At 39.3% G+C, this 13,895-nt stretch overlaps 1 protein-coding gene across 3 annotated transcripts; it reads right to left on the bottom strand.

Annotated features, from left to right (window-relative positions):
* Positions 1 to 3,242: 3,242 nt before the first annotated feature.
* LOC101156399 (glycoprotein-N-acetylgalactosamine 3-beta-galactosyltransferase 1-B) lies at positions 3,243 to 11,429 on the bottom strand. 3 transcript variants are annotated; one of them, XM_011474685.3, is made up of 5 exons: positions 10,891 to 11,429; positions 10,479 to 10,736; positions 6,275 to 6,939; positions 5,265 to 5,556; positions 3,243 to 3,475 (listed from the first exon to the last, which is right to left on the bottom strand). In XM_011474685.3, the coding sequence occupies exons 2-4, from the start codon at positions 10,690 to 10,692 to the stop codon at positions 5,281 to 5,283; spliced, it is 1,155 nt and encodes a 384-aa protein (XP_011472987.1). In that variant the 5' UTR covers positions 10,693 to 10,736; positions 10,891 to 11,429; the 3' UTR covers positions 3,243 to 3,475; positions 5,265 to 5,280. The 3 variants fall into 3 exon arrangements, with proteins under 3 accessions (XP_011472987.1, XP_011472984.1, XP_023810503.1); XM_011474682.3 differs by lacking the exon at positions 3,243 to 3,475 and having other exon boundaries at positions 3,588 to 5,556; positions 10,891 to 11,043; positions 11,292 to 11,429; XM_023954735.1 differs by lacking the exons at positions 3,243 to 3,475; positions 10,891 to 11,429 and having other exon boundaries at positions 3,588 to 5,556; positions 10,479 to 10,870.
* Positions 11,430 to 13,895: the final 2,466 nt, after the last annotated feature.

The following is a 13,895-nucleotide window of genomic DNA, read 5'->3' as shown; positions in this document are numbered from 1 at the left end:
CTCCCTGTGCCTCTGTTTGGAAAAACCAAATATGTCTTGGTCGGATGTTGCTGAGGAACTTCACGGGGGTTCTGAACTCAAGTTTTCCATTTGTTTACATTTTACAATGACACCGACACACCTCATTTAGTGTTTTCCGCATTATGGTCTGACCGTGTTCAGTGCGTCTGACAAAAGACTTTTTCTTCCTGAACGATTGTTTGTTTTGGTGTGTACTTTATTTACTTACTTATTTTAGTTTTACATGTTTTTTACAGTTGATCGCATGTTTGCAGTTGATTATGTTTTTTACACTTTCCGGCTCTATTTATGTAATATTTATTTATTAATTTAACAAAAATGTAATTTTAAATAATATTTTTAATAATTTTAATAGTAATATTTTGTGTTTCTGCACTTTGAATTAGTCTTTTCCTGTAAAACACTTTTTGATACTGTTTATGAGTTATGATGTACAGATAGACCTTATTTAGAACCGTAAGTTCAACTGATGCATGTTCAGATTTGTGTTGTTTCTCATCTGTGGCTTTTCTTGTGCATTATAAACTAGCTCAAGGTTTTACTGCAGTCACTTCAAACAGCAGTTTGTATGAGTGGCTGTGAGATCTGATGTCTCTAGGGTGTGATATGATACAAGTTTTGGATTTATTTTATCGAATTAGGATTGAAAGCTATGTGAAGGAAATAAGTATTTGATCTGATTTTGTAGGTTTGCCATCTTAACAATAAATTGACAGCCTGTCATTTTATTGGTATGGTTCATTTAAACAGCGAGAGATGGATAAACACAAAGAAAATCAAGAAAACCAATTTAATGAATTTCTATGCATTTTATTTCCATTTCATTGAGGGAAACAAGTATTTGAGAGGCTTAGTATGTTGTGTCTAAACCTCTTTTAGCAGCACAGCGGTCAGATGTTTCTTGTAGTTGATGAGCAGGTTTCTGCACATATCAGGAGGAATTTTGGCCGATTTTTCTTTACTGATGACTTTAATCGGACCAACTTCAGTGTTATAAGAGAAAGTGATCATGTTTGAACTAGAAAGCTTTGGATCAATGAGCAGAATGCTGCAACTAAGCAGTGTAAACATTCCAGCCGTCGATCAATTATTCCCAAAGTTATGGAAGCGTCACTGTTCTCAACTATTTTTTTTTTTTACTATTTTCTCTGTTTGCACTGTTTCGTTTTCATAATGTACTTTATAATATTTTAGTTAGCTCTGGCTGACAAACATTTTGGGCTAATTTAATAACTGAACGGCTCAAGGGAGAAACACATTTGTTACAGCGACCTCCAGTGGTGACTGTGTGAACGTCAGTCTCCAGTACAGGTCTGTGGCAGGAACACTTTTGAAGGAACATAAATAAACCACAGTTGTACCTTGAGTTCACATTTCACTGTAATTGGCCTGTAATAGCATGAAGCAGTAATATTAATAAAATCAACTTTATTTTGCAAGTGGTGATTGGGGTATATAAGTACCCTCTATTTTAAATGGAAAAATGTGTGCACAGAAGTGATTGAACTGTTTTAAGTGCTGGCATTATGTTGCTTCCGTTTTCGAGGATGAAACGGTAAAACTTTAATTGCTAACAATTTGCAGGGAGTAAGAGATTATGGGCTGGCATGAGAGGAACCACCATGGCTGCAGAGATTGTTCATTGCACCTCCACACTACACATCTGAGAATGTCTACATGATGAATGAAACAATCCAACGTCTTAAACAGTTTCAGAGACAGATCTAGTTTCATTCAATGTTTGTGGCTGTGGGGCATTTATTGGAAAAGACAACTTAACAGCATTGCAGCCTCTGCTAGAGCCACCTTGTGCACATGCTGCCTGGACCAAAGGGAAAAAACTAAATGGCTACTTTCTTGGTTCATTGTTACACTGCTTCACCATAAATGCATTCATTCACACACCGTTGTGTTGGTTAGAGTTCAGGGTGTTGAGTACGTTCAGTGGCTGTATTTTCTGCTCTCTGATACTATTTTTAAAAATGCATTTTGTGTCAAGTATCTCTTTTTCACAGTTTCCTTTTTTAAAAATCATTTGACTAAAAAAAAATGAATGCTTTCCTGCTTGAAGAGGTAAAATTTCCCCGGAGCATTTAATCTGCAAAAATATGGACATTATTGTCCTCAGAAACATACGTTTGACTTGTAGCTGTTATAATTACACCTAAAGACAGGATATGTTCTACTTACCAAGAACCCGTGTTATCCAGGATGCTTTGCAGTTTTTTAAGCATCATTCGCTCTTCTCTTCTCTTCTAAACCCGTTTTGCCCCTTTCGGGGTCACGGGGCTGCTGGAGCCTATCCCGGCCACTCGTGGGCGAAGGCAGGGGACGTCCTGGACAGGTCACCAGTCTGTCACAGCCTCCCATCATCATCATCATCATCATCTCTCAAGAGTCCAGCTTGACTAGCAGCACATCCCCGGCCTTACAGACCAGGCTGTTTAATCTGCTGGCGTCTGCAGCCCTCAGTCTGCCGCCCCGGCCCACCACAGCAAACAAGACGGCTCTACAGACCACAGACTCAAAACATCCTCATCGTGGTTTGGCAGATGTTGAAGGACCCGAGAATCCTAGGGAAGTCGAGTCAGGCATCAGTGTTCCCACCCCAGCCCAGTTTGTTGGCAGTCCGGACTCCCATGCACTCATAGTGCTCCACCGTGTCCACGTTGACCCCCCTGGATGGACACAGGGGTCACAGGAGGCTTGGTCTTCTTTAGCTCCACCAACAGTTCATTTGTTTTAGTGAAGTTCAGTCACCAACAGTCCTGTCCTCAGGATGATGCAACCAACAAAGGCCGAGTCGTCTGAGAACTTCTGCAGGTGAGAGGACTGTCCGGTCCGTCGTGTAAAGGGAGAGGACGGTTCCTTGAGGTGCCCTAATGCTATTGACCACTTTGTCCGACACAATATTACCTGTTCAGTAATATTGCCCGTTTTAATATTTGATAAATAGACAAAAACATTGTAAAGAAGTCAGAGGCAGTCATGGCTCAGACTTTTCCTAAAGCAAATTAGAAATGTAGTCTTTTGACCTTTAAACTTTGCCTTCTGCAGTGGAAATCTCCTCCAGTTTCTACTCTGCAGAACTGAAACCTCCAGTTGTCATAGATCCTACTTTTGTGAATATAATGATCATAAATGTCCGTGCCATTTATCTCCAGAATCCTTACCATCAGCAGGGAAAGAAGCTGAGGATGAATTACAAACACAAGCAGATGTTCAATAAAATGTGCATTTATTTAGATGAAAGTGGCTTTTTTTTCTAAAATGGTCCTGCTCACCAATTCTTCACACAGACACACCCAGATTCATGAACACACTAAGAACAGAAATTTAAACACAAAGACACTTTAAATATGTCACAGCATATGTCTCTGAAAATGGTGAATTGTGAGGATATTGTCAAGGATATGTTGTCCCTCCCACTGGAAACCATTCTAAAACTCAGAATCTGCAGAAAACAGAGCAGAATGAAACAAATGTGCAAATTTTAAATGTTGATCTGTTTTTTCAATTACGGTACAAAGAGTAAGTAAAAAAAAAGTCATAAGGTAATAGATTAATCATTTAATGTGGTCTAAAGACAGTAGAAGAAAGTGGTTAGAATGGCAAGAATGCCGTTGGTGCAGAAAAAAACATTCTGTCAAAATCCTTCTGAATCTGAAAGCTCTCAGATATGAATGTGTCTAAATGGACGTCCGTTGGGTTTCAAACCACCAAAGCAGCCGAGGTGAAGGCCTTTTAAACACACTTTAACTTCAAAATATACCTCATCTTTTTCTAAAAGCAAATGATTTCATATGCTAAAGGGAAATAAAAGAGGAGGAAAACAAGAGAAAAAGAAACGTTTCTCTTCATGAAGCAGTAACGTATTTCTGAAGCACATTAAAACAGTAAACTTCGTTAGGATGCGATGGAAGCACAGCACTCTTTGTTTCAACAGTGTCACAGTGTAAAGTCCCGTGTGCAGACGGCTCATACAATCTCATCCTACAAGGCACAAGCTCAGGAGTTCTCTGGGAATGAAGGCCGTTTGCCGTTTTCAGGCTCTGCGGCTTCCAGGAGGACTGCAGATCAAACGCCATCCCGTGGGTTTCCTTTGTTTTGGTCAAACCACCGGAGCGACATGAGAAAAGTTTGATTTCACATGAGCATTTAGTCATTATGAAAACAACAAATCCACCTCTGAGACCACAAGAAAAAACAACAACCTTCTAGAAATTCTGATTTGTCTAGTCTCCCACAGGAATCTGTTGCTGGTTTAGAATTAAAACAAGATTTCATTCATTTACAGGTTTTGCTTTAAAAAAGTTTGTTTTTACTTTTTGAGAACAAGTAAACTGTAAAAAACTAAATGTGATGCTGGAACTTCCAGCTATTGTGTCAATTCTGTTTCTATGGATATAAGTACTAAAATACTATCAATAGTTGCCTTTAACTCAAATGTTTTTGTCCTTTATAGTAGAAGTGACTTGACAGTACTACCATTTAGTTTACCAGCTGAGCTGGTACCAAAAATCATTTTTGGTTCATGCTTTTTGGTGTCAATAGTTTCCTTTTTTTGCACCGTCTTCTGACTACGTGGCGCTTTACCTCATCTTATTTAAAGACTTCCTTCCTTTATCCCCACTTTCACTTCCCCTTCAGAGTTTTCAGTAAAAGAACAACACAAAAAAGGTCAAAATTACAACGCCCAACTGCACTCCCAGTCCCTAAAAAAAAAAGGTTTTTCATCAATAAATGGACTAACAGCACTGCCAAATTCATGTTTGGTGGGTTGTTTGCGTCAATACCACTGCACCAAAACTTAAAAACCTATATTTAATCGTTTACGATGAATGAATTTGGGTTTTTAGTCCAGATGAAACAGCGTCTTCAGTGAGGTCAGATGCTCCAGCAGATGGAAAACAACAGAGTGGTAGTTTTGATGCAACAGCAGTAACGAAGAACAGAAGAATGAACAAAGAAAGTGGGAAGGGAAACGCCTGAACTGTTCACTTCAGCTCCACAATGAGAGCAGCAGGCTCAGAAAAGGCCCCGCCTTTAAAGAAGACGCCCGTTAAGACAAAGGTAAAGCCAGCCCACCGGTCAGGAACACCAGGAACAGTCTTGCAGTCACAGTTGACATGAAAAGCAGTCCTTCAACTTTTGCTTTTGTGCAAATTAAACTTCGATTACAGAAGACCAATTTTCTGAGCCAGGGACGTCATGACGGACTGAAACAGGCTCCCTCAACACACCTGCACAGCACGAGTGTCAGTTTCCCTCCTGTGGAGCTGCCGGAGGCTCCCGAGCATCTCCGGGGGGGCCATCTTCTTTGTGCTCCACCTGCCCTCGCTCTTTTTCCTGAGAGGTCAGCTCATGTTGATGCTTTCCGGACTGTTCCAGTCTCAAACCTTTTGGGGTGGGGGACTGGTACCGGTGTCTGTAGCCAAAGGCACGCAGGTGGTAGGCATAGTACTCCAACAGATACATGCCTGCAGCGTCCACGTAATGAAAGGACACGGACAGATCCGAGCAGCATTGAGGGCCCTGAGACAACGAGAGACAGGAAATGGACCACATTCAGAGGAGCAAATGGGTCATGTTTGCAAAAAAAAAAATGTGTCAGACGTTGGAGTTGTGATAAAGTATTTATGTACTAAAGAGCAATCAAACACTACAAAGTGTTTTTGTGACTTTAACATTGCTTTAAAGTCCCACTCCAATCACCTTTTGAGGTATTTTCTAAGCGTTTCATTTTATATATGATAGTTTCTGCAGAGCGACAGGAGTTCATTAGAAATTCACCTCTGAGTTATGGTCGGGATGGTTGGGACAGAGCAACCCCACCCCCACTTCCTGTCATCCATCTACTTACACGCTCTACCACTAGCTAACAGGCTCTCACAACCCCAAGCAAACATGACAGGCCCATCAAAAATGGGGAGCAATATCAGCTGTACAGGTTGGATCCAGATTCCAGCTCAGACCAGGAAAACATGGATGCAGGTGGATGGTGGGCTGGTGGCCCGCCCAGCGTATTTTCTAAACCACAAATATCCTTTTCAAACAGTATTCTTTCGTCAAAAAATTTGAATAAATAAATATTCATTAACGCAATAAAATCTTAATTTTCTTTATAGATGTTCTCCATCATCAGAGAAAATCCCCAAGAACGTGTAAAACAAACTAAAAACAACATTTTCTTTACGGTAAAAATGGTGTTTTTACATTCCTCAATGATTTGGGAAGAGTTTTCTATACTTGCCTCTACAATGGGGTAGTAGCAGTAACTCCAGTACCAGAAACTCTTTGGAAACTTGCCAGTGAGGTGCGACTCCGGCACAAATGGGTGAAAAGTCTCCCTGTGTGCAGAGTCTCTGGAGTCTCCCGCCTTCACTCCCACCTTCTCCATGCACTGCCCCATGGCCAGATCCTCCACAGAGGTAGTGTGAGTGCACACTTTGCTTTGAAAGCCTTCCACAAACCTCCGCAGAGCTTCCCTGCTCAGCACGTAGCCCGCACCGCCGCTCATGTATCCCTGCTTGGCATAGGGCTTGAACCGCCGTCCAAAGTAAATGGGGTCTTGAGCCGTGTAGTTGGCAAGGATCCAGCGCAGGTTGTCCACGATGACGTAAGTGTCATCGTCTGCTTTGAGGAACCAGTCTGCCTCTTCTGCATGATGCTCGTAGGCATAATGGAAGGCTCGTATTGTTTTCCAGTACAGCTGATCACGCCCTTCCTTTGTTCCTAATCCCACCGTAGGAAAGTCCGGGTCGTCCACAGAGCTCATGAAGATCACTATATTGCAGTGGCGACTCCACGTGTACTTCACGTGACGAGCCTTCTTCTCCAGGTTGTTGGGTCCAGTCATAACCCAACAAAGGATGCGCACCTTTTTATACAAGGCATCAGCCAAGTGGCTGTCCTCACCTAGAAAGAGATAGCAACAATTATTTAACACAAGTACTAGTTTTTACTTAACAAAAAAATAAATCTGAAAAAGGACCTCTCAAATGAAAATAATAGTCTCCTTGTGGTACTTCAGTGTCAGGTTTTTCAACCAGGGATGGTAAGGTGGGACATGGAAGATTATTCAGTCTAAAAAACATCTGGATTAAAGGATAAAGTCTGTTTCACAGTGCAAGCACTTTTGAAAATAATTGAGTTAAATTTAAAATTAAGTAATAAAAAAATATAAAAAATCATTATTTTTACCCCAAAACTAATAACAATATTACAACTATAGTACCTGGAGGGACTCAGAGTTTCTCCGTTTTACATTTTCAGCCGCTGCTTGTGATTTTTGTCCAGGAAAAAGCGGATCTTGACTCACAAAAGGCTGAAAAACACTCACTTAGAGAAGTTGAGCTTCTGGTCAAGAATTATTTGTTAAGTGGATATTAACACATTTTGTATGTCCTAAGCTATTATTTGTTATTAAACAAAGTGGGATGAAAAGAACAGATAAAAAACATGTATTGGAATGAAATTAAAAAGGATCTTGTTACTATTATTAGTGCTGTCATGCATTTAATGTTTTGTGCAATTAATTAACCGTGACCTATAATTAATTAATTCATTGCAAATACTTTTAACCAAATAATTGCTGTGAAAAGCCTCATTTTGAGGTGTTTTCATTTAAATTTGTGACATTGTGGCGCAGTAAAAGATCAAAGTTCAACTAATAAAGTGGCTTTATGGCGTTTTTTCTAAATCTACTTTTACACCACAAGAGGGATTTTTTCAGTATTAGCCAATTAAGAAAAGAAAAAAAACACCTGGTCCAGGGTGCTCTATATTTTTCAACCGGTGTGCCGCGGCACACTAGTGCGCTGTGGGAGATGGTCAGGTGTGCCGTAGGAAATTACCCATTTTCCCTGATCTATAAATTTTTCCCATCTCCAGGATATCAGCTCTGTGTTCATCCAAACAGACTTTGATAAAACACTGAGGAGTTAGGAATATGAAAGATCATAAAATACTTTTTTCTTTGTGTTTATTTGATTCTATTAAAGACATTTTGATAAGAATGACGGTACCGCGATTTAGCTGCAGCTTCAGCTCTGTTTTTGGAAAAGTCCCGCCCCTTTAACTGTCTCCACCAATCATTCTTGGAGTCTTAATCACATGTCATCAATCTGACCAATCAGAAGTGGTTAAAGTCTTCACTTCCTTGTTCTGATTCTGCTCATAAAGTCTCTCAGTTCCAACAAAAATACCAGCTAAAGCTCGTCTTTAGCGGTGCAGCTTTCCACAGAATCTGGTGTCAGACTGTGGAACATGTGAACAATACAATGAGGCTCAGAGACGCTAGTCTGTCTTCACTACGTCTCCCATGATGCATTGGGTTAAATTGACAGCATCTCAGCGCTACAATGAGTTTTCCCTGTTGAACGTCTTGAAACCACAACAAACACACATCAAACAGTTTTTAAATCTTCTTGATGAAATCAGAGGTCAGCAGTTTAGTTCTCCTTCAAGGTTTGTGTTTATTAACAGCCAAACATCCCAGAGTTTGGTCCAAGTCATCTTTACAACTGAAACACTTTTATAATAACGTCTGGATTGAAGAACAAATTCAGTTTCAGACTTCGGTCACTTTTGAAAAATGAAAAGTTAAGCTAAAATAGTTTATCACAACAGCAAGACAGTAGAAAAAGCTTGAGAGCTTTTAAAGTTTCCTTTAACCTGTTTGGTGAATTTGATCATTTTGAAGCCTGGGATGGAGCAGAAGAGAAAAAGGGAGGAGAATCTAAAAAGAAAGAAATGAAACACGAGGATGTGATCCCGGAGAAACTGATCTATTTAGACTTTGTTGCTTGTAAACAAACTTTTGCTTCATATCATCTGGACAAAAACGTGCAGGAAGAGGCTAACTTTCTTTCTGAAAAGCCGCTCTGTTTATGTGTTTGTGACGACCACTTTTCTCAGAAAGAAGAACGAGAACTGTTAGTGCGGGTGCTGGTTACCATGACAATGTGACGCACCGCACTCTAAATAGTCCGTTTTTAGTGAAAAATGATTTAAACGTTAAAAACATAACAGGACCGAAGTTATAATACTTGATATTAACATTTAGCTTTTTGGCAAATGAGCATGGTATGAGCGGGATAACGCTCTTCCAGCTCCGCATTATCAGACATGTCAGTTAACTTGGTGAGTGTCGTGGATGGCTTGCTAGTTTGTTGCTTATCTTCTGTATCCCTATACTTTCTGAAACATGTCAGAAATTAGACTAAACATTTGATAAAATAGTAACATATTTAAATCTGAATAAAGGATATTTATCCATCTATAAATAGGATAGTAATTTGGTAATTACTTCCAATCCCCTTTCAAATCTTATTTTCCAAGTCATGTATTGACTTATATTTTCTTTTTCCAGGTAAATGTTGATTTGATTTGAAATAAACTTGTTACGTGTAATTGAGTGTAACAGGCTAAGGGGTTTGTTCACAGTCTTGGAAGATTGGTGTCTCAGGCTCGGGGAGGTGTTCTCCTTCCCATTGTTCGTTTTTGGTCCCAATTATACGGCCTGCAGGAAACATGGACACACCATTCTCAATCTTATTTTTGCAACAGCAAAACTCGCCATCTGGTTAACAAGGAAAAAATGGTTACTCTCTGTTGGTTGTGTGGATCTTCCCTTTATGTTTTTTTCCTCTTCTGAAAAGTCGTGTGAATGTTGGATTTGCTTATTTCAAGTTGATTTACGACCTTCAAAAGTTTAAAAGTATGTGGGCTCTGGAGGGAGTTCTGAGTACTATCAGGGAGGATAATAACATCATGTTCCAATTCTAATGGATTACAAACTACATACTGTTTGGTTTTTTTGTTGCTCCGCAATGGGGTACGATTTAAGTTTTATTTTTATTTTAATGTAGAGTGTGTCTTTATTTTAGTGTGATTTATTAAGGTTTGGTAAAAATAAAAAAATCTATCTAAATAAATAGGAATAGCTTCTCTCTTTCTGCATATTTTTTGGTGAGATTTTACACATTAAGAACATTCTGTAGCTTTTTTTATGCAATACATCTAGATTACCTGCATACAGTCATCCTTGTTTCTCTTAAAAATAAAATGCATCAAGTTTTATAGTATGGTTTATTGCAGGTTTTTTTTAAATTAAATACTAAAACTAAAGTTGAAGGTGAAAAGCTGCAGATTAAAGGTCAGCTTGACTTCTGCTTGCTAAGTAAATATGTTTAACTAGTAAGTCTGACAGAGACAGTTGGGACTGATCAAACCAGTACCTCCACTTTAACAATGATGGCTTCGTTAGTGTGTCCCAAGACAGCTCCTATTTATGCAGAACTGGTAGTTTGACTTCAGTGTGTGAATGAATGTTCACCTTCTTTCTTTCTCTAGGGGATCAAACTTTTAACCTTCACAGCAGACATAATAAAAATGAGAGGAACAAATGTGAAGTTTGGTCTGTTTGCAGCATTTCTCTGTCGTTTCGTACATACCTATGTGGTGTGGGTGCTTTAGGTTGAAAAGTGCTGATCTCTCCTTCTTCCAGATTTTATTTTCTTCCTCCAGTTGTTGCTGAAATTCACCCGGATCAGCAAAGCCGCGCGTGTCCGTCCGCTCAAACCACACCTGCCGCAGGAACACGTACAGGGTGAAAGTCCCCACGACGAACCCCGCGTAAAAGGAGAACCTGGACCCCACGGCCTTCATGCTGATCCAGGTGGTTGCTTGGCAGCACTTCACGCGTGGACAAGCTGCACATGTGGAGAAAGAGAGCAGGCAGTGAGTGGCTGTGGCGGCGATCCCACTCCGACAGATACACGAGCGACGAGGCCGCTTCAAGTGACCGTCACCGAGGCTCGTGGCGGTGTTCGGCGACACTCCTTCAGTGAGGTGTGGTTTACTCACCAGAGGTGACGCACACACCATTCCCGCTGCGCCACCCTACCGCATCCTTACGGCGGCGTTAATGTCATCTCTGAGACAGACAGGCAGCGTTCCCGCTGTTCACGACAGCCGAGCTAGTTACATCCACGACACTCACCAAGTAAACTCACAGCTCTAACGAAACAGGGAAACAACTATTCAAAAGGGTAATTCCGCCATTTTTCTTTCACAAAGATAGAATAAAAAACCGCTTCAGTGAATGTTGTCCACTTAAGTTAAATATTTTTTTGTTTTGGGGAAGTTGAGTTAAGCTAGCTCGGTTGGACAGTGCTAATCATGTCAACTTTAGAAGTAAGTTGTTCTCCGTTGCCTCGCGGCTACACTTTTAAAATAAACAAATAAACAATTCCGGACAGACTGACCGACGGGTTGATGGTAATCCCACTCCAGTAACGTTAAAGGTAGTTACTGAAATAAAAACGAATACACCAAACTGCACAACACCGCTGCATTAACGACATCTGATCTGCCTGACTAAACGACAACTTCCGGCCACATAAACAGCCACTTCCGGTTAAACAAACCACGACGAAGGAAAAAGAAAAACTTAAGAGAGCATATATGTTTAGAAATAACAGTTAATTTTGTTTTGAAATAATACATTTATTTTCCTATTCCAAAGACAAAAAATTACATAAAAATCTTAACTTGTCATTTCTCCGTCTACGGATTGTCTTCCATAGAAACACATTTCTGCAGAAACAGATCAGCAGCTTTTTTATTTATGTGACTAATCCAAACCTTTCTTATTTGATTTTCAGCACTAGTTAACTTGTAATGACATGTATTGTCCACCTTTAAATTAGGAAATTAATAGATTTGGTTTAAAAATAGGAGAATAGGAGAAAAAAAAGCTAAATTTGTTATTAATAACCTTGTAATATATCTGCAAAAACTTTTATTCACAAATGTAATTTTTTGAAAATATTCCCACTTTTTGGAAAAGGAAAGCTGTTGTGGTGGATGTGGCAGTGCCAAGCACTGGGAACATCAGGAAGAAGGAACATGAGAAACTGGAGAAATACCAGGGACTACCAGGGAGAAGAACTGCAGAAAGCCTGGAAAGTGAAGGTGACAGTGGTGCCTGTGGTAATTGGAGCACTCGGGGCAGTAACCCCCAAGCTGGAGGAGTGGCTACAACAGATACCTGGAAAGACCTCAGACCTCTCAGTCCAGAAGAGCGCAGTGCTAGGAACAGCTAAGATACTGCAGGACCCTCAAGCTCCCAGGCCTCAGTTAGAGGACCAGAGCTTGGAGGAGAAACCACCCGCGGAGGGTGAGAGGGGGGTTTTGTTTTTTTATTTACAACAACATAAACACACTTATACAATTAAAGAACACTTATACAATTTCCAAAACAAGATAATGTATTTTAATTTGAATATTTATTTTCTATGTGTAATTTTATAAGATATTTCCCTGATCATATGTCCTTGTGTGACCTTACTCTTTCAATGGATTCTTTGTTTACTGCTATGTTCTGATCCATTCATATTTGTAAGAGTTTTACATAATAAACACATTTACTTTAACAACTATTTAAAGATAATAATAATGACATTTTCTACAAATTATTCCATGAGCTAAAATATATCAAAAGCCTTAAAAATAAAGTAAAAAAGAGACAAATTTTATTCATTTAATTTGATTAAATTTATTAAATTTGGGGGAAATCTTGCCTAATAGATTGACAGAATCTTTCTACTATATAGTGATTGTAATTCATGAAAATCTAAATGATGTTTTGTTTAAACAATCTGTTCTATTAAGAGGGAAAAAACACTGAAGAATGTTCAGCGGGTGAAATAACCCCCCTCAAATTCAGACTGAATGTTGGCATTAAAGGTGGATTTAAATGTATTTTAATAGTTACTCAACCATCTGCTTAACATTGATAATATATATTAAAAAAAGAATACTCCATATATATACATTTTTTTCTGTTTAAAAGAGCAGATGAGTCTAAAAAACTGTGAGCTGGTGACTGACATGAAGGCATTCCAAAAAATTAAATTAAGTCAAAGCTGCAGTCGTTTAGTTTATTTATTTACATTCAATGAAAACCTTTAAGTCTCACTTTATTGTAACAGCTGTTTTTTTTTTAGTTTTATAAATGTGAGGCATTGGCTGAGATGTCATACTTAAAGGTCTCTTTTTTCTTTATTATTATTTGTTATGCGCTGACATGGGGTTCAGAAAATTAGTCAGAAATTAACTGCACTGTCCTCCACTTGAAGAAATTCAGCTACAGACCTGATGCACCGTTTTCCTCATTACCTCACTAATAAACCTTTGGTTTTTTAAACTAAACACATCTTAATTTTTTAAAATAATCATCTTATAAACCATTTTTCTCCCCTTTAGGGTCACTGATCCCAAACCCGTGCATACCTAATTTACCTATGAAACGTGTTTTTGGAATGGTGGGAGGAAGATGGTGGGGTCCCCCAGCTGGGGCTTCATCTGGGGGTCTTCTTGCTGTGGGGCAAGAACACTATCCACTGCTCCACTGTGCAGCTTTGTGTCAACAACACCGACTGTTTTACGAGTCCAGGTGAAATTCCAGTTTTTTCAGGTCCTGCTTAGCGGCTTAACATATCCTGTTAAACCTGTTATTTGTACAACCCTTCCTCCCTATAGACAAATGTTTTATTCAAATAAAGATTTCCACTCAGACAAACACAATTCCAACTTTGAACCAAAATGTTTTTCACTCTTTGTTTTCTTTTTTTAAATAAATATCTAACCAAAATCTAATTAGGAATGTAATTCTGAATCCCAAGTGTAACATCATTTCTTCACAGCAAAAACTCCAGTTAGAAATGACTCAAGGTTGGTTGTTTTTGACCCAGCCTGAGGTTAAAAGGGACCAACTTTTTCCCGGGTAATTTAACTCAGGGGGAAGAACGCAGGAAAAATAAACAAAAACGTGGGTTAAAATGAAACCACTATAACCCATAAAGTTA

Source organism: Oryzias latipes, chromosome 5 (assembly GCF_002234675.1).
Source record: "Oryzias latipes chromosome 5, ASM223467v1".
In the NCBI taxonomy this organism is placed as follows: Eukaryota; Metazoa; Chordata; class Actinopteri; order Beloniformes; family Adrianichthyidae; genus Oryzias; species Oryzias latipes.
This window is presented reverse-complemented; position numbering and strand designations above follow the sequence as displayed.

What these genes read in the sequence shown, in the direction of transcription:
- LOC101156399 (XM_011474685.3), bottom strand. Translation starts at nt 10,692, where the DNA reads ATGAAGGCCGTGGGGTCCAGGTTCTCCTTTTACGCGGGGTTCGTCGTG. An exon ending in AAAGCACCCACACCACATAG is followed by an intron (nt 6,940 to 10,478) that starts GTATGTACGAAA and finishes ATCTCTTTCTAG; the next exon opens with GTGAGGACAGCCACTTGGCT. An exon ending in GCTACTACCCCATTGTAGAG is followed by an intron (nt 5,557 to 6,274) that starts GCAAGTATAGAA and finishes TCGTTGTCTCAG; the next exon opens with GGCCCTCAATGCTGCTCGGA.